This window comes from Trichosurus vulpecula, chromosome 2 (assembly GCF_011100635.1).
Source record: "Trichosurus vulpecula isolate mTriVul1 chromosome 2, mTriVul1.pri, whole genome shotgun sequence".
Lineage (NCBI taxonomy): Eukaryota > Metazoa > Chordata > Mammalia > Diprotodontia > Phalangeridae > Trichosurus > Trichosurus vulpecula.
In genome coordinates, this window is record NC_050574.1 from 88,441,350 (window position 1) to 88,466,952 (window position 25,603).

General features: G+C 46.6%; 1 protein-coding gene across 2 annotated transcripts; it reads left to right on the plus strand.

Moving 5' to 3' along the window:
- Positions 1-292: 292 nt before the first annotated feature.
- RHOG (ras homolog family member G) lies at positions 293-25,157 on the plus strand. 2 transcript variants are annotated; one of them, XM_036747233.1, is made up of 2 exons: positions 293-391; positions 23,641-25,157. In XM_036747233.1, the coding sequence occupies exon 2, from the start codon at positions 23,723-23,725 to the stop codon at positions 24,296-24,298; it is 576 nt and encodes a 191-aa protein (XP_036603128.1). In that variant the 5' UTR covers positions 293-391; positions 23,641-23,722; the 3' UTR covers positions 24,299-25,157. The 2 variants fall into 2 exon arrangements, with proteins under 2 accessions (XP_036603128.1, XP_036603129.1); XM_036747234.1 differs by lacking the exon at positions 293-391 and adding an exon at positions 23,416-23,433.
- The last annotated feature ends 446 nt before the right edge of the window (positions 25,158-25,603 follow it).

The window sequence follows — 25,603 nt, forward strand, 5'->3', positions numbered from 1 at the left end:
AAGGGCAGATGAGAGAGGGCAGGGGTGGGGCTGAAGAGACTGGGAGACAGGAGGGGAAAGGGCAGAGTTCAAAGGGAAAGCCAGAGAATACAGCAGGCGGGAGAAGGGGAGTCGGGGGTGGGGGGGGAGCGAGGCTGAGGAAGGCGAAGAGGTCAGGGGGTGGAACTGGAAGGCCCTAGAGGAGCGGCCAGAGGGCGGGAGTGGGGGCGGGGCCCGGGCACTTCCTCGTCGCGCCCCTCCCCCGCCCCCGGCCCGGGCCCCGGCCCCGGCCCCTGCCCCCCCCACTTCCTCCGGCCTCGCTCTCTCACTTCCTTCTCGAGTCCCGGAGCCGCTCCTGCCGCCGCCGCCCCCAGCGCCCCCAGCGCGGGCAGGGAGGGAGGGAGAGGACCAGGTGAGCCTGTGCCCCCAGCAACCCCCTCCATGTCCGGGCCGGGCAGGGACAGGCAGGGGCCGCGCGGTCCCAGCCCACAAACTTTCCTTGGGACCCAGAGGACTGGAAGTTGGGCGGCGGCTGGGGCAGGGGCAGGGGCCGCGCTCGCGCTCCCCGCTGCACTGTCCGGTCTGCCCTGCCCGGCCCGGGTGGGTGGGACTACGAGGCAGACTGTGTTGGGGGGCTCGGAGCTCCTGGGAGCTCACCGGGAGAGATCTCTAGGGAAGGGAGGAGCTCCCGGAGGTTGAGGGCTTTCTGCGCTGGGAAAAGGGATCGAGCTGAGTTTGAAGAGGGTCCCTGTGATCTGGAGGATGTCTGGGTTAAGTGGGGTATCTGGGATAAGGGGGAGTGTCCCAAATTTAAGCCTTCTCTGTGTTGGGGGGCTGGGAGAAAGGATCTCTTGACTGGAGGTATCTAATTGAAGGAAGAATCTCATGAATTGGAAAGGGGAGTCTGATTACTAGGGGGGCTCGGGGCTGAAGGAAACCTGAGAGGTGGAGGAATGAGAAAGTATTTGGATCGAGGGCTTCCCCGAGTCTCAGAATTTAGGAGGGATTTTTATGTTGAGGGAGAGGTCCCTGCTCTGGAGGTTGGGTCTCTGGGGTTGGGAGGAGCCATAAGTGTGTAGATTGGTCGGGGAGCTTCTGGGTTGAGGGCAGTTTCTAGACTCTCTGTGAAGTCGGAAGGATTGACTAAGGTTTAAAAGAATTTGAAGCTAGGGTAGGGGTCCTGGGTCCGGGTGATTTTTATTCTGGGGAAATCTATGTGAAGTTAGAGAGGGTCTCTGGGCCAAGGATAAAACACAGACACATAGAACTGTATCAAGGATAAGTGTGCAGGGGCAATGGTAGAAGTTCAAGGTGTAGTAGTTCAGAGAAGGAAGAGGTCATACATACTCTGCTAGAGAAACCGGGGAAGACTTGATGGAGGAGGTGGCACTTGTGTTGAACCTTGAAGGAATGGGTAGAAATTGGGTAAACAGCTTTGGGGGAGGGTTATCCTAAGCGGAGAGAACATACTAGCTGATAATAGAAGCTAACATTTACATAACCCTTTGCTTTACATACATCTCATTTGGTCTTGAGCTGTATCTTCGGGGAACAGAGAATTGTTCGGTTTGATCGGAAGAAAGATCTTTTAAGGGAACCAGAGGAGATAGATTGTTGAGGGTTAGGCCTTGGAACGGCCCAAATGCCAAGCTCAGGAATCTAGCTTTCTCTTGTGAGTCATCGGGAACCAAAGTAGGTTTCTGAATGGGAGAGAGATGTGATCGCAGTGGGTCTGTGGGACAGTGACTCTGGCCCTAAGTCAGGGAGGGACTGGAGGGAAGGGACTAGTGATGGGGAAGCCATTGAGGAGACTTCTGTAATCGTCTCGGAGGGAGGAAATGAGGCTTGGGCTCACTGAGGGCTGTGGGGACAGAGAGGAAGGTGCAGATGGGAGAGACCTTGCTGAGGCAGACTTGACTGATTGGATGTGAGGGTCAAGGAAGAAGGAGGAGTCAGTGATGTTCTGAAGTTTCTGAGCCTGGCTGACTGGGAGGATGACAAAAATAGGGAAGTGTGGAGGAAGAACATGCTTGCAGAAGTGGGGGAAGGGGCAGGGAAATAAGGAGTTCCGTCTGAGCTTAAGATGCTAGGGGGAACATGTAGGATGTCCCCACAAGCAATAGAAGTATGGGACTTGGTACTTCCCAAATCAGCCTATTTCAGTTTTGGACAGATCTAATCCTTAGGTATAATGCTTAAAGCTAGCCAAAAGTTGCCTCTCTGCTACCATTCATCTTCGTTCCTCTAACTCTGCCCTCTCGACACAAGCTGAACAAATCTCAGTCTTGTTGGCCACCTTTCAGATGCCTCCTCCCTTCCTCTCTCCTCCCCTCACCCTGGGTCTTCAAGTTAAACATCCCTGTTTCTTTCAGTCAGTAATGTACTCTTGGATGCTTGGTACTCGTGGGTACTCCAGTCATACTGGTCACCCTCTTCTGGGATTTGACTTATCAATTGTTGTTGTTCAGTCATTTTAAGTTGTCTCTGACTCCTCATGACTCCAGTTAGGGTTTTCTTGGAAGAGATACTGGAATGGATTACCATTTCCTTTTCCAGCTCATTTTACAGATGAGGAAACTGAGGAAAATAGGGTTAAGTGACTTGTCCAGGGTCACACAGCTCATAGGTGTCTGAGGCTGGATTTTAACTCAGGAAGCAGTCTTCCTGACTCCAGGCTCTGTACTCTATCTGTTGTGCCACCTAGTGGTGCCAGAAATTGAGTACAACCCAGGGCAGTGGAGAGAAGAGACGATTGAGGACAGAATTTTAGGGAAAATCCAAACTTAGGGAATGCAGAACTATATGATAGGGGAAAGGTCTCTCCTCTTTCCTAGGCTGCAGATATGAAGTACATCCTCACTGGCAAGCACAGTAGGCTAGATGGGGAGTGGGAAGTTGGAAAAGGTATATATATATATATATATACATATATATATATATATACCTAGGCCATATATACCCATACACCAACCCCCACATTACCATGGTAAAGGAGTGCTGGGATCTTCACTTGGAATGAAGGAATGAATGAAAAAACGTTTATTAAGCTTTCGCTATGTGAAAACACTAAGAGCTAGAGATATACTGAGACAGAGGCACTGCCACATCTGAGAGGCTCTACCCCTGTGTTGGGTTCTCTTCTGCCTCTAAACAGAAGTGATTGGGGAGGAGTTGGCTCGAGTCATGATTTTCAGCCATGAATGAAGGGATTCCTATGAGTGTATGGAATTGAGAGCAGGCATGAGAAACTGCAGGGGATATGACAATATGTGTCCTTCCACAGACACTTAGGGGAATAGGAACTAGCTGGACCCTCCTTCTGCTTGGAGATGAAGGGAGGAGTCGGAATGATAACAGCAGCTCTCATTTCTAAGATGTACAAAGTGCTTTCCTTTGGTGACTGGGAGGTAGATAGTGTTCGCAAATATTGTTAGCTCCATTTTACAGATAAGGAAACTGAGTCACAGAGAGGTGGAGTTGCTTGTCTGTAATTAAGCAACCAACCCAGTGGCAGAGATGGGCAGGCTTTCCTAGGTCTCTGGTCCCAAATCCAGAGTGTTCTTTCCGCTGTTCATGATCACTGATATTCATTTTAAGATTTCTGAGTTTCTCTAAGGAAAGGTTTTGTGATAATAATGGGGTCAGGGTTCTGGGAGAAGGTTGTAACCTGTCTGAACACAGTCTTACTTGCATTTTGAGATTGCCTGGGGTCAGGGTAGTGAATGGAGAGAAAAGGTAGACTTTAGCCAGTTATTATCTTAGCATTTAGATCTCCAAGGATCCTTAGAGATCATGGGTCCAAACCCCTTCATTTTACTGAGGAGAAAACCGAAACCAAAGAGAGGTGAAGTCATTTGCCTCGGAAACATGGGAAGGTAGCAGAAGAGCTGGTATTCTGACTCTACTGCAGCTGGGTCCTAGTTAGTACAAACAAGGAATCCTGTGAAGTGGTTGTATAAATTTAGATTTGCACTATTTGACATTATAATTGTGTGAAATGTGGTAATTGATTCCAGCCCAAAGGACATGTGTTGTGTGAATTCAAATAATTCCACAACATCACAGGATTTGTTATTCATATTAATCAGGACCTAACTGTATTCCACTCTGCTCTCTCAAGTTTCTACTACACTTGCTTTGACCATCAAAACTAGCTTCTCTGGGCAGCTACTTCCACCATTTCTTAAGGGGAGGGCATTTAGGGTTCTGCCTCTATCTTATCTCCTCCACTGGCTCCTTGGGCATGCCTCTGAGCCCAACCCTTACCCAGGATGAAGGATAGGGACTCGTGACCTCTTAGCTGAAGTTTGAAAAGGTCAGCTTGCTTATGCTTCTGCCTCTCTAAAGGACTGTCCTCCATCCCCCACTCCAGTTCCCAAGGGTCCTTCCTCTTTCTAAAGGCATAACCTTTCCTCCAGGAAAGGAAGTGCCCTCTCAGAGAGCACATGCCACTTTCAGAAAGTTGTGCCTGGGAGTCTAAACTATAGACTAATCTGGTTCCACTTCAGCCTCTCCTTGCTTCCCACCCCAGGACCATCAGCAAGTACCTGGCCTGTGTGCTAAGGGGCTCTGCTATAAATTTTTCCGTCCTCTTGAACATCTTGGCTCCCTGGATCCACTGCTACTACTAGGCAGGAATAGGAATTGTAAAGATGACTGGACTTTGGGTCAGAAGTCCTAGGTTTGAATCCTAGCTTTGCTGTCCACTCCCTATGTGGTCTAGACAACTCATTTACTGCCTCTATAAAATAAGGGGTTGGACTAAACTCAGAGATTCTTAACCTGGGATTCATGAATTTGGTTTAAAAATATTTTGATAACTATTTCAATATATTTAGTTTCCCTTGTAATCTGATGTACTTTATTTTTGCATTTAGAAATGTGGTTCTGAGAAGGGGTCTGTAGACTTCAATAGATTGTCAAAAGGATCTATGACCCACACAAAAAGTTAAGAAATGCTAGACCAGATGATCTCCAAGGCCTTTTTAGCTGTCAATTCCTATGATCCCTAAGAGTAATAATGATGCCATTCTCATTTAGGGCTATGAAGGGGCCCAGACACTGGAAGGTGCTCCCAGCCTAGACTGAGAAAAATCAGAGACTACATAAGGCCTGAGGAACTTTAAGGATTTAAAATAAGGATTAGGTCAGGACGCTGAGGTTCCACTACCTGAAACTGTCAAGATTCCCTTTATCTGTTAGGCTAATTGTCTTCTTCAGGTTTGTCAGACCTAAATTTGTATAGTTTTTTTGTTCCTTGTAAACATATCCTAGAAAACTAACTTTCAAGGTCTCGATTATGTAGGAGTAGAGAGAAAAAGGGAAAGAGGGAACTAGGTGATAGGAAAGGGCACATGAAGATAGTGGCAATAGCATAGAAAGGGAGGTGCTTAGAAATTGATTGGTAGATCATAGGATCAGGGATCTTGTGGAAGGGATCTTAGAAGATAACTTCTGCTTTGGCAAAGAAGGAAAATGAAGCCCGGAGAAGAGTAGGGACCAGATACAAGATTTGAACCCAAGCCCTCTACATTCAGACATGTCCTTATCTCTGAAACCACAAGTCCAAGCAGATCCTTGCACCAAAAGCTATCCTTCAGCTGGGCTGTTTATAGACTCAGAGAACTGGAATGAGCCTTAGAAAAGTGAGTTAGTTTCTATGATTCTTTCTAGTCCCATCCTTAGGAAGGAAACAAGCATTTACTAAGCACCTACTATGTGCCAGGCACTGTTCTGTTTAAAAACATCTCAGTTCATCTTCAGCAACCCTATGAAGCGGGTGCTATTATTATCCGCATTTTAGAGTTGAGGAAAGTAAGGCAGAGATGAAGTGACTTGAACAGTGTCACACAGCTAGTGAATGTTTACAGCTGGATTGGAAGTCAGGTCTTCTTAACTATAGTTGTTGTTTAGTCATTTTTCAGTCATTTTGACTCTTCTTGACCCCATTGGGTATTCTTTTGGGCAAAGATAATGGAGTTTGCCCTATCCTTCTCCAGTTCATTTTATAGATGAGGAAACTGAGGCAAACAGGGTTAAGTGACTTGCCCAGGGTCACACTAGTAGTTGTCTGAGGCCAGATTTGAACTCAGGAAGTGAGTCTTCCTGACTCCAGGCGCAACCCTATATCCACCGTTAACACTTAAGTGCCCTTAGGCTTTGGAGAGAGTTGTGGCTGGTCCTGTAAGAAATTCATAGTCCCAATGAGTAATTGTGGGGGATGAAGGGAAGAGAGGCTGCCTTCAGGAGTAGGGGAGGAGACTGGTTGATTCTTCACTCATGGAAGGGTAAGATGGAGGGAGATAGAGTTATATGTAATTATCCCACTGTTCATTTGGCTCATGGGAAACAGCTTGGTAGGAGTTTAGAGATTCAGTCATAGCTTCGTAAAATTAGATTGTTAGACCTAGAAGGGGCTATCTGATTGAATCCCTTGTTATCCAGAGGGGACCCTGAAGCCCTGGAAGTGTGAAGTGACTTGCCCTGGGTCACCTAGTTAGAGATAAAGCTTATACTCTAATCTAGTCCTGATTTCCAAAAACGTTCTGCTGCGCCAGTTATCAGCCTTTATTCTCCTGTCAAATCCCTGAAGGGTTCAGTGTTTATTGATAAAGCAAGGCAGTGGTTGAACCCTGAGCTCTAGGAAGTAGCGGAATTGTAGCTCACAAGACTTCCTCTTCGTTGTGGACAAAGCTTTGGTCTGGGACTCAGGAGAACTGGACTTCACCCCTGTCTCTTGTCACTAGCCTGCTATATGACTTTAGATGAGTCCCTCCCCTCTTTGGTTCTATTTCCTCCTCTGATAAATGAGGGGGTTGAAATAGAATCATGGAAACTAGATGATCTCTAAGAACCCTCTCAGTACTGTTAACTGAGCAATTGTTGGAGGCTCCCTTCCTCCAGGAAGTCTGCCCAGATGAACCCCTGTCGGCTCCAGACTCCCCATTCTCTCTACTAATGCAGAGCTCTATATCCCCCCTTAGAAATGTTTCTAATCCAACTCTGTCCCCTGGCTAATAGCTCTCTCCCTCGAAGCTGTGTCTTCTCCTCAACACAGGGAATTCCCCTTCCTGCCTTACTTTTCACCCCTCACTCACTGGTAGGGAGTGGTTGGCATTATCCACTAAGGTATGAGGGTTGTAGGCAGAGCAGGTTGGTCTCTGAGCCATCCAGGAGGTACTTAATGAGCCTAATAGCTCATTTATCAATAGCAATTTAAAGCATGTAAACTACTTTACCCACAACAACCTCGGGAAGTAAATAAGATTTTAATAAAATTGCTAGTTTAATATCCATATAATACCTGAAGGTTTGCAAAGCACTTTCTATGCAGTATCTCATTTGATGGGCCATGCAAATATCCTCATCTTATAGGTGAGGAAACTGAGGTTCAGAGAGGTTGGTGACTGTCCCAGGGCCACCTGGCTAATGTTAACCCCAGGTCTCCTGGCTCTTAGGTGTCTTTCTGCTACCTAACACAGCCCATGGGGTGGGAGGAGGGCTCAGAGAGCCTTAGAGGAACAGGTTACCCACAAAGCTCTTGACCTGATCAACATGAAAGGAGCCTCCCTGGCCAGCCTGCCCTCTCTTATGGATGAGAGGCTCACCTCTGGTCCATTGAGCGTTCTCTTTGGTATTTACTGCATGCCATTGGACAAAGCCATTTCCACTCTTTGAGCCTCGGTTTCCTAAGCTGTAGAGTGAGGATAATAATACAATAGTACTAACTACCTTCCTCATATGGCTATGGTGAGGATCCAATGAGCTGCTACTAAATTTGATTCAACAGCTGTTTATTAGTCACCTACTGTATGCAGAGCCTTGAGATCAGGGCAGCTAGGTAGCTCAGTGGATAGAACTTTAAACTTGGAGTCAGGAAGACCTTGAGTTCAAACTCATACTAGCTGTGTGACCTTGGGCAAGTCACTTAACCTCTGTTTTCCTCATGTTTCTCAACTGTAAAAATGAGGATAATAATAGCACCTGTCTCCTAGTGTTATTGTGAAGATCAAATGAGATAATATTTATAAAGAGCTTCGAACAGTGCCCAGCATATAGTAAATGCTATTGAAATGCCAGCTAATTTTTTAGAGAGACAGAGTAGGCCGCAGGAGCTCACAGCCCCTGGGATTGGTGTGGGACATTTGCCTCTGGGCTTTACCCTGGAGATGTGAGATGGGGTGCATGTGTGTTTGAGCCTGGGGCTTGTGGGGGGGAGGGGAATAAGAAGAGAAGTGGAGTTTCCTCCCTGACACATACTTTCCCCTGTGGAAACCCCCCTCCAGCCTCCTTGGAGGTGGGGCGTGGGGCCAGGGTTGAGTTGATTTGGAAATGGGAGGGGGTGGGGGTTCGTCCTTCCTGTTGGAGAGGGTGTGGGTGGCCCTGGAGGTGGGGGGGTGGGGAGGACACTGGTCTTCCGGCCATTCTGTGCTGTTTGACGGTTGGATGTGAAATTCTCATTAGGAATGGAGAGTCAAGCACAGTGGGAAGAGCACTGGGCCTGAGATCAAGATCCTCAGGTCCAGGCTCTGCTGCTGCCACTGCCTCACTCACTGGTTAATGTTGGGCAAGTCCCTTGCCTTCGATGGACCTTGGTTTCCTCTTCTGCAGAATGAGGGGGTTGGACCAGAAGATCTCTGAGGTTCCTTCCAGCTTGTATTCTGTTCTAAGTAAGGCCCATTCTGGCTCTAACATTCAATGAATCTCTGAATCCTTTGGCAGCCTAAGCCTCACCCCTGGGATTCCCTAAGGAGTCTTCTCCATTGCCCCACCCAACCCCTTCGTCCACACAGCTGTGACTGAGCCTCGCCCCAACCTTTGATGGCCCATCTCCCAGGCCCCAAAGTCTGTTCCCCCAGTTCTTATTGTAGGCCCGAACCCTAGGGAGCATTAGCCCCTTCCCTTCCACCCTCCCTCAGGGCCCTAGTGGTTTGGGGAGGAGAGGGCTGCCAGCCAAGTTGAGCTACAACAATTCCATTTCCTCCCTAGCCACAGCCTAAAGTCTGGCTGCCCCATCAGAGATTGGGGGTGATGGGGGGGGTTGTCATCCTTCAGTGATTGGTTAGCACTGAGACTACACCCCCTACTGGAATCTGGGATCCAGGCACCCAGTTCCCTCCCCTCCAGATCCACAGTGACAGGAGAATGGGGTGGATGGCAAAGGCAGTAGGGAACCTCCTGCTAAGGGTACAGGAGGAGCTTTCTGATCTCATAATTGGACATGCCTGTGTCCTGCAGGGAAAGGGTAGAGGGATGTTCATTCCCAAGGCAGATCTCACGTTCAGCTAGCTGTAGCCACTTCTCAGGGTCCTCTCCCTGATCTCCCTCCCCTCTCCCTACCACCTCCTTCCAAAGAGGCCCACTACATACACAGTACACATACTTCGTCCTACAATATTCAGGGTGAGCTTCATGCCACCATCCCAAAACCATTATCTTAACATAGTGAAAAGAGTATCAGCGGCTTAGGTTCCAATTCTAATTTGCCACAATGCTTGCTAATATTGTGATGTGGCTTCAGTTTTCTTTTCAATCTCAGATTCCTTTCAGCTCTTATGTTCTGTGTCTAGAATTTTATTTCTCTAGTCAGCCATGACAATCTCTGGTAGGTTCTTGAGTAGGGCATGGTCAAGGTCAGAGCTAGGCTACAGGGCAGCCCAGCTTTGGCACTGTGTATAGGAGAGCTAGAGAGACAGACTGGACTAGAGTAAGGAGGATGCTGCTGTGAAACAATGTGGGAAGAGCTGTGGCCTGGGCTCTGACTGGGGTTATGGGTTTGGCGAGAAAGGGATGGATGCATAGACATTGGAAGAGAGAGAACAGACAGGATCTGGGAATGACCAGGTCTTATTTGCCTTTGTTTTATCCTTCACAAGACACTGTATAGCTTAGTGGATAGGGAGCTAACCTTGAAGCCAGAAAGACAGGTTCAGGTCCCATCTCTGACAAAAACTGTGTGACTCTGGTCAAATCATTTACCCTCTCAACATTCTATGCAGTTTTCTTAGGACTTTATGTTGCAGAGAAGGTGCTGACCTGCTTTAGTAGAGAGACCTTCATTGAAGAGATCCATATACCAAGGAAGTCACAGGTCCAGTCTTAGTAGGGCTCTTTGCGCACAGTAGGCATCATTATTTATATGGAAGGCTCAGAGATGGACTCCTAGGCCTCTGTTTTCTCCTGTGTAAGAAGCTGGGGTTGGACTTAATCTCTAAAGTCCTTTCCACACAATAACCAGAGTGGACAATAATCGGTGTGGTAGAGTGGGGAAAGCATTCGTTTGGAAATCAGACACCTTGTGCTCAAGTCCCAGGTTATGTGATCATGGGCAATTCCCTTCCCCTCTCTGGTCCCAGTTTCCTCCTCTGTAAAATGGGGAACTGGACTTGATATGTGCTTTGATATTTGCACTTTAAGAATTAGGAGTTGGATTCGGACTCAGGAGAGGATGATGAGTGGTCTCATTGATTGGGAGACATCAGGAAGAGAAGCTGGGAAAATCTGGGTCGTACTTTCACCCCTTGTGATTTCCCCAGCCTATCCCCCTTCCTTCTTCCCCAGTTCTTCCTCTGCTCCCCCTTTGGGTTTCTTCCTTCCCCTCCCCACAGCCCAGCCAGCCACTCCCTGTTGGGACACTTCCCCTGTTCTAACGGTCAGGCCCCATCATCAGTCCTTTCTTTGGTTCCTCCTCTCCCCTTAATTCAGAAATTCAGTAAACACTTGGCACCAACTATGTGCTCCTTGTTTGGGATGCAAGGATGAAGGTAAACATAGAACCTGTCCTCAAGGGTCTTGGAGAGATTAGACATATCCACGTAGAAGAATGATAGGAGGAGAAGTATAATAGGAACAAAGGAGAACCAAACAAGGTACTACTAGAAATTTTAAGGGGGAAAGATTGGTTTCTCTTTGATAGAAGGGGAGCAGAGGAGATCAGAGAAGACTTCAGGGTGAAGGCACTGGCATTATGTTCAAGGACATTAGACGGATTTCAAAAGTCAGAGATGGGGAGCAGGGCGTGGAATAGATTCCAGAGAGTCTGCCCCTGGCTGAAAGCTGTAGGCTGGCATGGGGTGGGAAGTACAGCGGTACCCTCCCCCGAGCCCCATAAGCTGTGCACCAGGCTGTACTGCTTTTAAATTAGTGCTTGGGAGTCAGAGGCAGGGAGGGAAGGGGAAAGTGTGGGTGTAGTGCAGAGCAGTGATCTAGGAATAAAGAGATGTTAGACCTTCTTCTCATTTAATAAGTCCCTTTCCCTTGTTTTCTTCTTTAAAAAATGAGGGGCTGAGGCTACATGGTCTCTACAGTGTTAATTTTCTGACGACAGAAGGTATTGAAAAGTGGCAAGGATGGCTTTAGGACATAATACATTCCCCTTCGCTTGAGGTTCTTTCACTTGAAGTGACAACATCTGTAGAAAAGATTCTTGGTCAGATATAGGCATGACTAGATAGATGGCCATTAAGCACCTGCAGATCCTAGGAAGCCTGTCTCTGTTGTGTCGTCCCGTCCCCCCACCCCTGCCCCTGTCTATCCCCAGGCCTCAGCCACACCCACTGGTTACTGAGGCCAATGGGTGTTCTGTTCTGGCTTTCAGTCTAGGTCAAGGGGAGGGCTCAGTCTTGTGGGCGAATTTTCTTTTCCCTAAGGATGTAGACACCGGAAATGCTGATGCCCATGAAGAGAAGGGGGTGGGCATCAGCAACCCATTCACTAACAAACCATCTGTATTTACCGAGATTTCCTGTGCTGGGAAGAGGAAGAGACCCCTGTCTCAAGGGAATTCCGGCCTGGCTGGGGATTTAAGGCTTATGCACAGGGAACAGTCACAGGACGGGATAGGGGAGAGCCAAGAGCTAGTTTCTGTCACAGACTCTTAAGACCTTCATGCTGCGGGTTGTTGGGGACTGGAGTGGTAAGGGCCAGAGTCTGGATTTGAAGGAGGAAGTACTGGCCCATTCATATTTGCACCAAACACTGTAATGGACTCTTAAGACTAGATGCTGTAGAAAATTTGATAGATTTGGAATTAAAAGACCTCGATTTAAATCCTGCCCCTCCCATTTACTATCTCTTTGCAAGGCATATCCAGTTTCCTCACATGAAATGAATGAGTTGGACCTCTAAGGTCTTTTTCCTATTCAAAATCTGTGATCCTTTGGGCCAAGGTGGGCAGGAAGGGTTCTATGGAGTAGGAAGAGCTGGGACTTGAGGTCTAAGGAAACTTGAAAGGGGGAAAATTTCTGATGTCTGCAAAGGCACCCCCAGGAATAAGGTCTACCTGGCTAGAAAGATAGTTTAGGGGTTTTCAAGCAGTTTTTTATTAATCCTCTTTTTTTTTAATTGCTATCTAACTTTCCAGTAAAGTCCTCTAATATCTCATGGCCAAAAGCAAAACACATTGACTGCAATAAAATCTGCCTCGTTCTGAATCTATATTCCACAACATTCTTTAATGAGAAGAGGATGGCATGCTTTCTCATTAGTTTGGGACCAAGTTGCTGGAACCTTAAAGACTGGGGAATTAGTTTGTTTCTAAACAGGTGGCCAAATATGAGTTAACAGTCAGTTGTCTAGCCTGTCCCAAATATCTTTTTTTTTTTTTAACTTAAAATTAATCCAGAGTTCTTTCAAAATAATGCCTAGGGAATCAGTCAATTACTGGATCACAGAACTTGGAGTGGAAGAGGTCTTAAAGCTTACCAAGATTAGTCCAGTTCCTTCAGTTCACAAGAAACTGAGGTCAGAGTTGGAGAGGAGAGATTTGCCCAAGACCATAGAGATAATAAGCGCCCAGCTCACAGTGATCTCTCCTTCTTGTAGTACTCACTGGCATTTAGTGTATGCCACCTGGTATAGTTAGTTGAGCCTGAGCCCACCTGTTTCCCTGACCAAGCTGTTTGATCCTGGACAATTCACTTCATCTTTCATAGCTTCATTTTTAGCAATTTATAAAATGTGGATGATGATATTTGTACCGCCTACCTCACAGGGTGGTGGCAAAGGTCCAGTTGAATGACATGATGTATATCAAGCATTTTATAAACTGTTATGATAACTAGTTCCCCCCTCTTGTATCTTGTCTTGGTCATTAGACTTCTGTATCCTAAAGTTGGTGCCCCTGGCAAGATAAAGGCAGAGAAATCATAGCAGATAAAGCATCTAGGAAATAGATTTTCTTTTTCTAAAAGATTATTTCCTTTGTAATCCTATGAATTTTATGCATTTAAAAACATTGAGGAGTCCAAAGACTTCACCTGACTGTTGCCAAAAGAATCTATGACACATAAAAAGTTAAGAAGCCCAATTTAGTGCAATCCCCTCATTGTACAGAGGAAGAAACTGAGGCTCAGAGAGTAGAGTGACTTGGCAGAGGAGGCTTGGTCTCTTCCCATGGCATCTGAGCAAGATATCAGGAAGTAAGGTGTTTGTTGACTGAAGTCAAGAAGTGGCAGCATCATGAAGTGGGCTGAGTGACAGAATATCGGAGTTCAAATTCTGGCTCTACTATAGACTTGCTGTGTGACCATGGGCCACTGGTCTTTGATCTCTGAGGAAAGTTCCTTCCCTTGTGATATACAGGAATTAGGTTTGCTCATCTCCAGATCTGGGAACATAAATGGCCATGAAAGACTGAAAGGAGGGCGGGAAGGACATAGATAACTGTTGGTCACAGACTGTAAGAACAACTCATATTCCTATAACACTTCAGAGATTACAGCTCATAGGATAATAAAGCTTCATGATAACTCTGTGATCAGGATAGTGTTGTCAGCATTTTACAGATGAGTCAGAGGTGAAGTGACTTCTCAGGGCACAACTGGTAAATGTCAGAACTGACATTTCGGACCAGGTCTCCTGACTCCCACATTCGGTGAGATGGCTTTCACCATTCGTTATATTTTGAGATAACTGGATTGTGGCAGATCCCCAGGGAGAGCAGACACTCAGAGTGCTTTGAAAGCCTTCTCCATAGACCTGGCCTGGACCTTCACCCAAAGGCAGAAGGAGGAAATTGAGTCCTTGGACTCACCTGGGCTCACTTTCCCAATCTGCCTCTTTCTAGTCCACTCTTCCAGCACCAAGCACTCAGGAGCTTCAGTGGCAGTGGGAGCTGTACCTTGGATGCTCCTTGGCATTGAGAAGACTCAGCAGAGGGAATCTGGTACATCTTGGGAGGCCTTCATCAGTTCAACTCAGCAAGTGCTTCCTATGTTATACCAATGTTCGTACCGAACCAAGGTGGACATGCCAATTTAAATGAGACACGGATTACTCCCCTTCCTACATTCTATCATCCAGCCGAGCTTGCCTTCTTTCTGTTCTTCACATGTGGGGCTCCATCTTCTGTCTGTCTAGCCTTTGCACTTGCTGTCCCCTGTGCTTGGAATGAACTCTCACCTTGTCTCATCATCTTACAATCCATCGTTCCCTTTAAAATGCTGACAAGCAGTATCTATATGCAGCCTTTCCTGATTCCTGCCTATGGGCAGCTAGAAAGCCGGGCCTGGTGAGTTCAAATACAATCTTGAATACTTACTAGCTGTGTGACCCTGGGCAAGTCACTTCTGTTCTGTCTGCCTCAGTTTCCTCATCTGTAAAATAGGGTTAATAACAGCATCTGCCCCCCAGAGTTGTGAGGATCAAATCAGATAATAATTAGCACAGGGCCTGGCATATAGTAGGCACTTATGAAGGAAACAAGTGTTTATCAAGCACCTCCTAAAAATGTTTGTTTTCTTCCCTATTCCCCATTCCCCTACTATATCCTTCCCTGCCAAAAAATTTTACTTTATATTCATTTTGTATCACTTACACTCCCAGTGCTTTAGTCAACTCTATGAGATAACAAATTGCAGATAAGGTACCATTCTGTATTGGTAGAAGGAATCTTGTGATCCAGAAACTTAATATACCAGTGAGGTCTTGGACCCTGTCCAGATTTCTAGCTGCAATTTTATATATACTTTATATCCCCAGATAGAATGTAAGCTCCTTGAGCACGGGAGCTATTTCATTTTGTTTTGTATCACCAGTGTCTAGCACAGTGCTTGGCAGATAGTAGATGTTTAATTAAAGCAGTCTAGTAAAAGAAGAGGACATATGCACAGATAACTAATATATAACAGCCAGTGTGATATTATGATGAAAGTGGGTTTAGAATCAAAAGATCTGCGTTTGAGTCCTGGTATCCTTTCTTCCTTTGTGACTTTGGATGCTTCACTTTTTGTTGCCTCTGTTTCCGTATCCATAGAATGAAGAAGTTAGACTGGATCTAGCAAAGTGCACAGTGGGTAGGATGATGGACTGGACGTTAGGAAGAGTTGAGTTCACGTCCTACCTCAGACTCTAGCTGTGTGACCATGGGCAAGTCAGTTAACCTTTGATTACCTCAGTTTCCTAATCAGTAAAATGCGGATAGTAATAGTACCCACCTCCCAGGGTTTTTGTGAGAACGAAATGTGATACTGTACGGGAAATGCTTTGCAAACCTTAAAGTCCCATGTAAGTACTAGCTATCAGCATCATTGTTATCATCGTGACTTCCTAAACTTTTGGGGGGCAGGGATCCCTTGGTAGTCTCGTTAGCCATCTCAGAATCAAGTGGGTTTTAAATAACTGAACAAAACGCTAAATTTCAGTTAGAAGTTAGTGAAGATAAAGATGCATTTTTTTTTCCCCAGCCAAGTTCATAGACTCCCTAAAATCTAACGACAGGACATTAGAAGGACCAGGAGAATCAACTGATGAAAAAAATTTTCCTGGTCCTTCAAAGTATAATATTTTTTAAATTCCCATCTTTTTTAAGAACATCAGAACTAGACGATCCTTAAGTCCTAAATCCTGTGATCCCAACAAGTACATATGAGCGCTCCAAAGTATAACAAGGCTGTAGCAAGTCATGACTATGACAAGGCTGGTGCCTTATGATACTGTGAAGGAGAAAGAAAAGCCAAGGTACCACATTCTGGAAGCTTTCCATCTAATTGGGGAAAAGGGGGAGTGTGCAGAGCCTAGAGGGCAAAACTAGAAGCAGTGGAGGGGTAGTGACAGTGATGTAGACTTCAGCCTTAAGACACACAAAACTCATACAAATTGTCAGGCAAATGGCTTCATGGAAATACAGGCTAATGGCTTCCTAATAATACCTAATATTTATATTTAGTTTTGCAAAGCACTATTATATGTCTTATTTAATTCTCCCAATGACCCTGTGGGGTAGGTGCTATTTTACAGATGGGGAAACTGAGGCAAACGACTTGTTCCATGTCACACAGCCAGTAAAGTGTGAGGCAGGATTTGAAGTCAGTTCTTTTTTTATTTCTAATCTAGTGCTGGAATCTGATGGCCTTTAGAGATCACCTTATATTGGCAGCTATGTGGTTCAGTAGCGAGCTGGACCTGGAGTCAGGGAGTTGTTGTTCAGTCGTTTCAGTCATGTCTGACTCTTTGTGACCCCATTTGGGGTTTTCTTGGCAAAGATCTTGGAGTGGTTTGCCATTCCCTTCTCCAACTCATTTTACAGGTGTGGAACTGAGGCAAACAGGGTTAAGTGCTGTACCTAGGGTCACACAGCTAGTAAGTTTCTGAGGCCAGATTTGAACTTAAGAAAATGAGTCTTCCTGACTTCAGGCCTGGCACTCTATTCACTTCGCCATCTAGCTGCCCAGAGTCATAGACCAGAGTTCAACTCCAGCCTCAGATATTTACTATCTTTGTGATCCTGAGTAAGTCACTAACCTCTGCCTGCCTCAGTTTCTTCATCTGTAAAATGGGGATAACAGCACCTACCTTCCGGGGTTGTTGTGAGGATCAAATAAGATATTTGTAAATCTCTTTGCAACCCTCAAAGTGCTTTTTAATTGTGACCATGGAGTGGGGTGAGGGTGAGGATGAAGATACCGATACCCACTCTTTTCCCTTCTAGCATTGGTCACAGAGGGGAAGCTGACTACAAAAGGGAATGGGATGGACTAAGATGTTTAGGACCTAACTCTGGGTCCCTGATACTGGCTCCCCCTCCCCCCCCCATTTTGGTTGGATTCTCTCCTTAGTCCTCACAACTTCTCCATAGGGGTTTCCACCAGGTCCAAGAGACCTAGAGAAAGAAAGTCCTTAGCCTGGACCAGGTAGAACAGATATCTGGTTTTTCCCCTTGGGATGGAACAGAACCTATGATTCCCCATATTTATACTGAGATCTCTTGTATGGCCAGGACTGTACCATCCCACTTCGCCATGGTGGAACCAAGAGGGAGATAACCAGGCCCTGCCCTCGGGGAGTTTCCAGGTGACCCAGCCAGATGAGACACACCTGAAATCAGAGAACAGGAGAATATAGCAATAACTAATGGCTCTAGTGCTTTCTGGTTTGCAAAGTGCTCTCCTTTGCAAGACAGCCACTGTGGATGTGAGGATCTCCACTGAGGAAACTAAAAAGCATGGAGAAGTTAGATGACTTCCCCAAGGATGCACAGTTGCAGAGGTCAGGGTCACACCCAGGTTCAAATCCTGATTAGGAATCTCGGGATCTGTCCACTATACTAAAATATTCACCTCAATATATTCATTTATTCCTTAGTTCAGCAAGCATTTATTAAGTTCCATGTGCCAGGCATTCTGGCACACACTGGAGATGTACTCCAATGATTCAGGAGTCCCCTCAAGTGATACAAATTTTAACCAGTCCATTTCTGCCTTTTCTGTGTCCTCCCAAAAGTTCACCAGAGGGGACCCTCCTGACCCGCCAGAGGCCTTCCTTGCTTTTTTCCTGACCCCAAGATGGTGCCAGTAGAGGGAGTGCTCTGGCTGTCATCCTTTGCCATGCTAGCAGTCCATCTTTTCCTAGGGTGCCAGTCCTTGATATCTTTTCCTTCTTCCTTTCTTGGACTCCCTCATTGGTTGCTGGGTTTCAGCCTGCTCTTGCCCTGCTCCCCTCTCCCTTGCCTCCTTGTCCCTTTAGCCACTGTGCTCTCTATAATACTCATTTTTTGCTTATTAGAGGCAGTGATGTCTCTCTTTCCATATAGAGAGATTGGCAAAATGTTAGTATTGTAAAGAAGGGCCTTTGCTGTCATGGAAAGGAAAAGGAAGTCAGTCAAAGAACTTTGCTGGGCAAAGGGGAAAATGAAACAGTTTCTGCCCTTAAGAAGGTTACTTTCTCTTGGGAAAAACAGCATGCACATAGAAAATAAAGTACAAAATACATACAATGTAATTTCTGGGAGGTGGGGCAGCAGTAGCAGCTGGGGACAACAGGAAAGGCTTTCTGCAGGAGGTGGCATTTAGGCTGAGCTTCAAAGGAATCTACAGATTCTTTCAGACAGAGGTGAGGAGGGAGTGCATTCCAGGCATGGGAGACAAGCTTCTGCAAAGACTGAGAGCCAGGGGATGGAATGTGGCATATGAGGAATAGCAAGCAGGGACAGTTTGGATGGGCCGTGGCCTTCATGGAAGAAAGTCCTGTACAATAGGCCTGCAAAGTGAGCTGCAGTCAGACTGTGAAGAGTTCTGCAAGCAAAAGAGAGGAATTTACATTTTAGCAAGACCCTGGAGCTATGTGACCCCGGTGATGGTGAGACTTGAGGTTCGGGAATATTAATTTGGCAGCTATGTGGAGGATGGGGGAGAGTAGGAGGCTACTGTGGTAGTCCTGGGGAGAGGTGAAGCGGTCCTGAACTAGCTGGCATGACTCAGACCTTCAGCTCTCTGGCAGTTCAAAAAGGTTGGCTTGGATTAGTCTGAGAAAGCTTCCTCCAAGAGTCAGGACTTGAAGGATGGGGAGAACCTTGAATGTCAGGTTGAGGTATCTGGACCTTCTTGAAGGCAGTGGAGAGCTTTGACAAATTCTTGAGCATGACACGGTCAGATCTGGGCTATGGTGACTGTAGAAAAGAAAGGCGGGGGGCGGAGACTGTGTCATAGAATTATAGATTTAGAGCTAGAAAGGATCTCAGAAGTCATCTAGTTCAGCTCTCTTATTTTATAGGTGAGGAAGCTGAGGCCCACAGAGATTTAAATGATTTGCCCAAGATCACACAGAGGCAAGACGAGCCCAGCTCCTCTGACTCTAACCCTGCCGTTCGTTCCGGGGTACTTTGCTGCCTTCTCTGGAGTTGAGACACTAATGAGGAAGCTGCTGTCTAGGACATGGAGGTTAAGGCCTTTGAGTAATGGCCATAGGAATAGAGAGGAGGGGATGACTGGACAAGAGAAATTTTGAAGGAATGTTTGAAAGATATGAGGCGGGTGATTCAATTTAGCAAATAATGTAGGAAGAAAACAAGCATTTATTAAGCTCTGACTGTTTTCCAGGCACTGTGCTCACAATAGCCCTGGGAGCTAGGTGCTATTATTATCCCCTTTTTACAATTAAAGAAACTGAGATGTTAAGTGACTTCCCCAGGGTCACACAACTAGTAAGTATCTGAGGCTTGATTTGAACACAGTTCTTCCTAACTGTAGGCCCAGAACTCCACTATGCCACTATGCTGCCTCTAGGTAACTGTAAAGTTCCATATTGGGTAATAAGGATTTCAAAGGACTCTGTAAAGGTATAGGCACCTGTCCTATGTAAGGGAGTGTTATTATCAGAGTCTGCTACTTAGCCACAACCTCAGGGCTCTAGGATATATATTTTAGGAATCACTCTGTGTCACAGAATTTAGCATTAAAAGGAACTTTAGAAGTATTTAGTCTGACTCATTTTCCAGAGAAGGAAACCTAGGCCCAAAAAGATGGAGTGATCTGACCAAGCTCAATTAGGTAATAGCATGTAGCAGAGTCAAGATTTAAACCCAGGTCTTCTGACTACACATTCAGTACACTTTAAGGAAATAGCCCGTCCGATGATGATTGTCATGATGGGGGAATAGGACTCTCTGGGGGGCATTTATCAATATGTCTAGAGCATTCAGAATTCAAATATATGGCGAGAGGCTATCCATATTCTTGCTTACACAAGCACCTTTCTTGGGTTCTTTATGGACACTCTTTGGTGGTTACTCAGTAATAACATCACTATTGGGAAGCTCTGGGATCTGGAATCAGGACCTTCATTCCTTCCACTTAATAAGTGCCTGCTATATGCAGAGCCGTGAGTGTACACTAGATAAGAATTGATTCTTGCCCTCATGCAGCTGAGTCAGTAGGAGGAGAAGATTACCAGTATGTTACAGAGGTACTGAGTGCTGTGTAAAATTGAGAAAGTCAGTGCAGCTGTGGGGAAACAGAAGGTTTCCTGGAGGAGATAGCTAGCACTTGAACTGGTCTTTAACGGGCTGGGTAGGACTTTCCGGATACAAGTTTCCAGCTTTAAATTATGCCCCTGGGGGATACAACCTGATGGGATGTGTTGGATCTGGAGTTGGGACTTCTTAGCTCTAGGTTATGGATTAGGATACTGAGTTTTAGGTATTGAATGTGTCCTGACATGAGCCCTGCCCGTGTTACTAGATTAGTGCTTGGGGGGAGAGGAAGTAAGGAGTCGGCCTGTGGCTGTTCCAGGAAATGACTGGTGGAGGGTGGTCCCCAGGGTTGAGGAAGTATAAATAACTGAGCTGCAGACTCCAGGAATGCAAGGGTGTATGTGGGGGAATTTCTTGATGAGTGCAATGTAGACTCCAAGGCTAGGCTGGAGCCAAGTTATTTGCATCCAGATTAGGGGAAGGAGGAGATACATACTGGCAATAGCAAAGCTGTACCATGGGAAGATCTGAGGTCTTTCTGGCCTGAGGACTGAGACACCCAGGAGTGGCCAGACCTCAGGAAGACCTGAGCTAACAATCTTAGGCATAGCTTCCACACCATAAGTGATAATAATCCCACTATGTGTGCCCTAATCAAGTTGCATATGGAGAATTCATTATAGAAGAAACATGGATAGGCTAAAGTGTACCCAGAAAGGGTGGCCAGATTACTGAGAGGACTAGAGAACATGTTATAGGAAGATCATTTAAAGAAACTGGGGATATTTAACCTGGAGAAGAGAAGACTTGGGGAAGTGAGGATATGATAGTTGTCTTCAGAATATTTTAGAAGACTAGTATGTAGAAAAAGAATTTGATTTCTTTTTGGCCCCAGATGGCAAAGGAGAGGTATAGAGAGGCAGATTTAGGTTTGATGCAAGGAAAAGCTTCCTAACTATTAGAGCTGTCAATGAGTGGAGTGGACTGCCTTGGATGCGACACATTTCCCATCACTGGAGATGTTCAAATGGAGGCTAGTGCCCCCTCGTTGGAGCTGTCATAGAGGAGATTCCTGCTTACTTATGGGTTACACAGGTTGCCTTGAGTTTCCTTCCCCCTTTTGAGAATCTGTGGTTCTCTTCAAATGGAAATACTATTGTTATGAACCCAGGACTCAATCATTTCTTCTGGATGTACTGGAGCATGAATGTAATCCTGTTAATCCCTGGCACCCTGTGTAAGCCCTGGGGGTTAAGGGTTCTAGTACCACAGCTCCCAGCTGTCTAACTGTGACCTCTTTAGTTACTTCCCTCTGAATTAATTTCCAATGATAGTTCCCAGGAAGGGGGAGGGTGGGGGGAGATTTTCTTTACATAATAGTTGCTTGTTGAATGAATGACTATTCCATCCTATAGTTTGCTATAATGGGAAGCCAGGGAGCTGAGTACCCAAGAGGAGTGTGTGTGTGAGAGAGAGCAACAGAGAGTTGTGTGCATACATGTAGTGATACACATGTAGTGATAACAGTCTTGCTAGCTCTTTTGGGTTCTCTTCTCTCATGCTCTCAAAGCTTTCACGTCTCCAACTGTGTATGTATCTCTGTCTTTATTTGCACTTTGCTGGTAATATCCAGAGTGTGTGTTCATGTGCATGTTTCCATGGGATTTAGAGCTAGAAGAGACCTTGCAGGCTATCAGATTCAGTCCCCTCAGTTTACAAAGGAAGAAACTGAGGGCCAGATTGAGGAAGTGACTTCTACAAGGTTGCTCAGGTAGTGAGTGACAAAGGTGAGATTTGAAAATAGGTACTTTAACTCCAAATTCAGTATTCATTCTACTTTACTGTATTATTCCACCCTCCAACCCCAGTACCTAAAAACCGAAGTATGTGTCTCTTTCTCCTTCTGAAGGTTTTCAAGGTAAGCTGAAGTGTTCAAGATCTTTAGAGGTGCTGTGACCTTAAGTGGAGTACCAGAGTATATGCAAAGATGTCTTATTGGAGACAGTGTAAACAGTGGAAAAAAATGCTGGATTTGGAATCAGAGGACCTGGGTGCAAATTCTGGATCCATCATTTACTATGTGACTTTGGGCTAGTCACTTAAATTCAGTTTCCTTATTTGTAAAATTAGAAAGCACCTCTAAGGTACCCTTCCATCTTTAAATCTATGATCTATGATCCCAATGTGATCCCATTTCTTACTTGTCTACTTTTGATGATTTCCATAATGGGGGTCATCTGGAATCTTTGGACCCTAGGACATCCAAGAATGTATGGAGGGTCTAGATTCATTATCTTCTACCTTGTGTGTCTCCCTCCATTATCCAGGAGAGGCTGATCAAGAGTAGGTTGGAGCTGATACTCTCTGAAGTGCTTCTCAGGTCAGAGATACTATGATTCTAACCACTTCTCTTTCTGTCCTGATTATTAGTACAATGGGAAATGGGCTCTTTGAGGGTGTTGGGAACCTGGAAATCTTAAGGGGAGCTAGGTGGCACAGTGGATAGAGTGCTGGGCCTAGAGTCAGGAAGACTTCAATTCAGATCTGTCCTTGGACACTTACTGGCTATGTGACTGCTGATTGCCTCAGTTTCCTCATCTGTAAAATGGGGGTAATAATAGCACCTACTTCTCAGGGTTGTTATGAGGCTCAGAGGAGATGATAATTGTAAAGTGCTGAGCACAGTGCTCGGGCTGTCATCATCATTATGTAGGGATGGATATCCCCAACACTTCCCCACATGACCTTGCCCTTGCCTACTTCTACAGGTTATCATGGATGTTTGGGGGAGAGTTAGGATCATAGGCAGAGGGAGGTTCAGGATTTCAGCAACTTGATGATCATTCTTCTCTCCTTCTTTCCCTCTGTCTCCCCAAGAAATGAGGGGAGGGGACAGGAGAGGGGAGTTCTTCATAATGACAGTATGGCAAAAGCACTGAATTTAGAGTCAGATGGTCAGTATTGAAAGCGTAGATCTTGGTACTTTGGTAAAATCACTTCCCCCATCTTTAGACTTCAATTTTCTCATTTTAAAGACGTTGGGGAAGGATGGGGATTAGACTGGATGGTCTCCAAAGTCCCTTTCAATCCTACATCCTCTGTTCCCTTCTCCAGCCCATGCTCAGTCACCACAGGGGGTGACGGAGGCAGTGCTTAGGACTCTACGGTCATCTAGTGGGGGAGTATGGTATGTAGGATGATAGCAGGATGTAACAATGCAAGAAAACTGGATTTGGAATCAGAGGGCCTGGCTTTCAATTCTAGTTCAGGTACTTCTCATACTGACCTTGGGCAAGTTCATTCCTCTGTCTCAGTTTACCCTTCTGTAAAGTCAGGGGGTTGGACTAAGTGAGTTTTAGGGTTCCTCCCAGCTGCAGAGCCTGTCCAAATCCCTCCCTGCTCCAGCCCGGCTACCATGTTACCCTCTCATCCTGATGGCAAGTCTCTCTTTCTTTCCCTTTGTCTCTTGTATACAGGTTGAAACATTGGCTGTCACTGTGAGGGCTCTGGCTGGAACAGGCAAGGAAGGCCACAGCTGCACCCGCCGCAGCCGCCACGATGCAGAGCATCAAGTGTGTGGTGGTGGGCGACGGGGCAGTGGGCAAGACGTGCCTTCTCATCTGCTATACTACCAATGCCTTCCCTAAGGAGTACATCCCAACTGTGTTCGACAACTACAGCGCCCAAAGCACTGTGGATGGGCGCACAGTCAATCTGAACCTGTGGGACACAGCAGGCCAGGAAGAATATGACCGGCTACGCACCTTGTCCTATCCCCAGACCAACGTCTTTGTCATCTGCTTCTCCATTGCCAGCCCACCTTCCTATGAGAATGTGCGGCACAAGTGGTACCCAGAGGTTTGTCACCACTGCCCTGATGTGCCCATCCTGCTTGTGGGCACCAAGAAGGACCTGCGGGCCCAGCCAGATGCCGTAAGGCGGCTGAAGGAGCAGGGCCAGGCACCCATCACGCCCCAGCAGGGTGTAGCCCTGAGCAAGCAGATCCATGCCGTTCGCTACCTCGAGTGCTCTGCACTGCAGCAGGATGGCGTCAAAGAAGTGTTCGCTGAGGCTGTCCGGGCCGTGCTCAATCCAACACCACTCAAGCGAGGCCGCTCTTGTTTCCTCTTGTGACTCCCCAACCTTGGGAGGGGACAGTCCCCCCTCCCCACCCCTGCTGGCCCTGTCCTGGGGCTTGTCATCTGTTTGTCCATCTTCCTGAGCCCCCTTTCCTCCTCCCACCTCAGCCAGATGTGCCTTGACCCCCTTCTCCCCTCTAGGTCTGATTGGTTCCTCTTTCTCCCTCCAGCCATGTGCCCCCCAACCAGTGCCCATGCCATCCCCATCAGAGGAAGGGAGAGAGGGATAGGGGCAATATTCCTGGCCCCCTTTCTCTGGGCAGTCTTTACATCAATTCAGTGAACATTTATTTACCAACCTCCTGCTATGTGCAGGGCCCTGTTCAGATGCTGGGAAGTCAGAGATGAAAAATGACATAGTCCCTGATCTCCTGAAGCTTACAGTTCACTGTCCTGTTCCTGGCACTCAGAGCTGAAGAAGTCCTGTTGTGGCAGGAGGCCTGTTTGTAGGGAGGGCCTTTTCCAGCTCTCCCACCCCATCAGTTTTCAATGAGCTTCCTTGGGCTGACCCTTGGGGGTCTTTCTGAGCTTCCCTAGGTCTAGGGCACTGGAGACCCATCCCACCCTCTGCCCATCCCTGCTCCAGCCTGGCTACCATGCTCAGGATACACCCCACCTCTCTTGCCAGGACAGGAGCACAGGATCCTGAGAAGAAAGGGAGCCAGCCAGCACCTGCCCACCTGAGGAAGGGGCAAGGAGAGCCAGCTGCCTCCCAATCCCCCATTTACAAACCCACCAACAGACTTTGCCCATATGCTTGGGGGGTTTGGAAGGGATGGGAGGACTTGTCCTATCCCACCATCCCCCTCAACCCTCTCCCTGTGTGCATTAATAAAATCTCCTTGTGTTCAAGACCCAGCTCTTCCCTTTGTAGTGGGGGGAGGGAAGGTGAGCAGGGAGAAGTTGGGACACTGGAGAGGTGGGAGGTTGGAGAAGACATTCAGGACTTGGGTGTGTGGTAGCACTGGTTGAGGAATGGTAGGGTGGGATTCCTTGGGAACTAGAAGCTATTTTTAACAAGGATGTAGGTCCACAGAAGAGCCTCTATTGTCATTAATTTCCCTTCCTACCCCCAACCACCATTTCCTTAACAGTAGGGCAGGTGCAGCCATACCCAGCTGTGTAGAGCACTTCTTAAGAATGACCGGGGGTGGAGAGAGGCTTCTGTTTTGAGCTTTCCCCCTTCCTAGGACATCCAGCCATCCACCACCCTGAATGTCCCCTGTTTCTTTTATTCCTTCTTGTTCAGGGGTAGTCTTCCTTCCAGTATGTAGAATTTGAAGCATAAGAACTCTTCAAA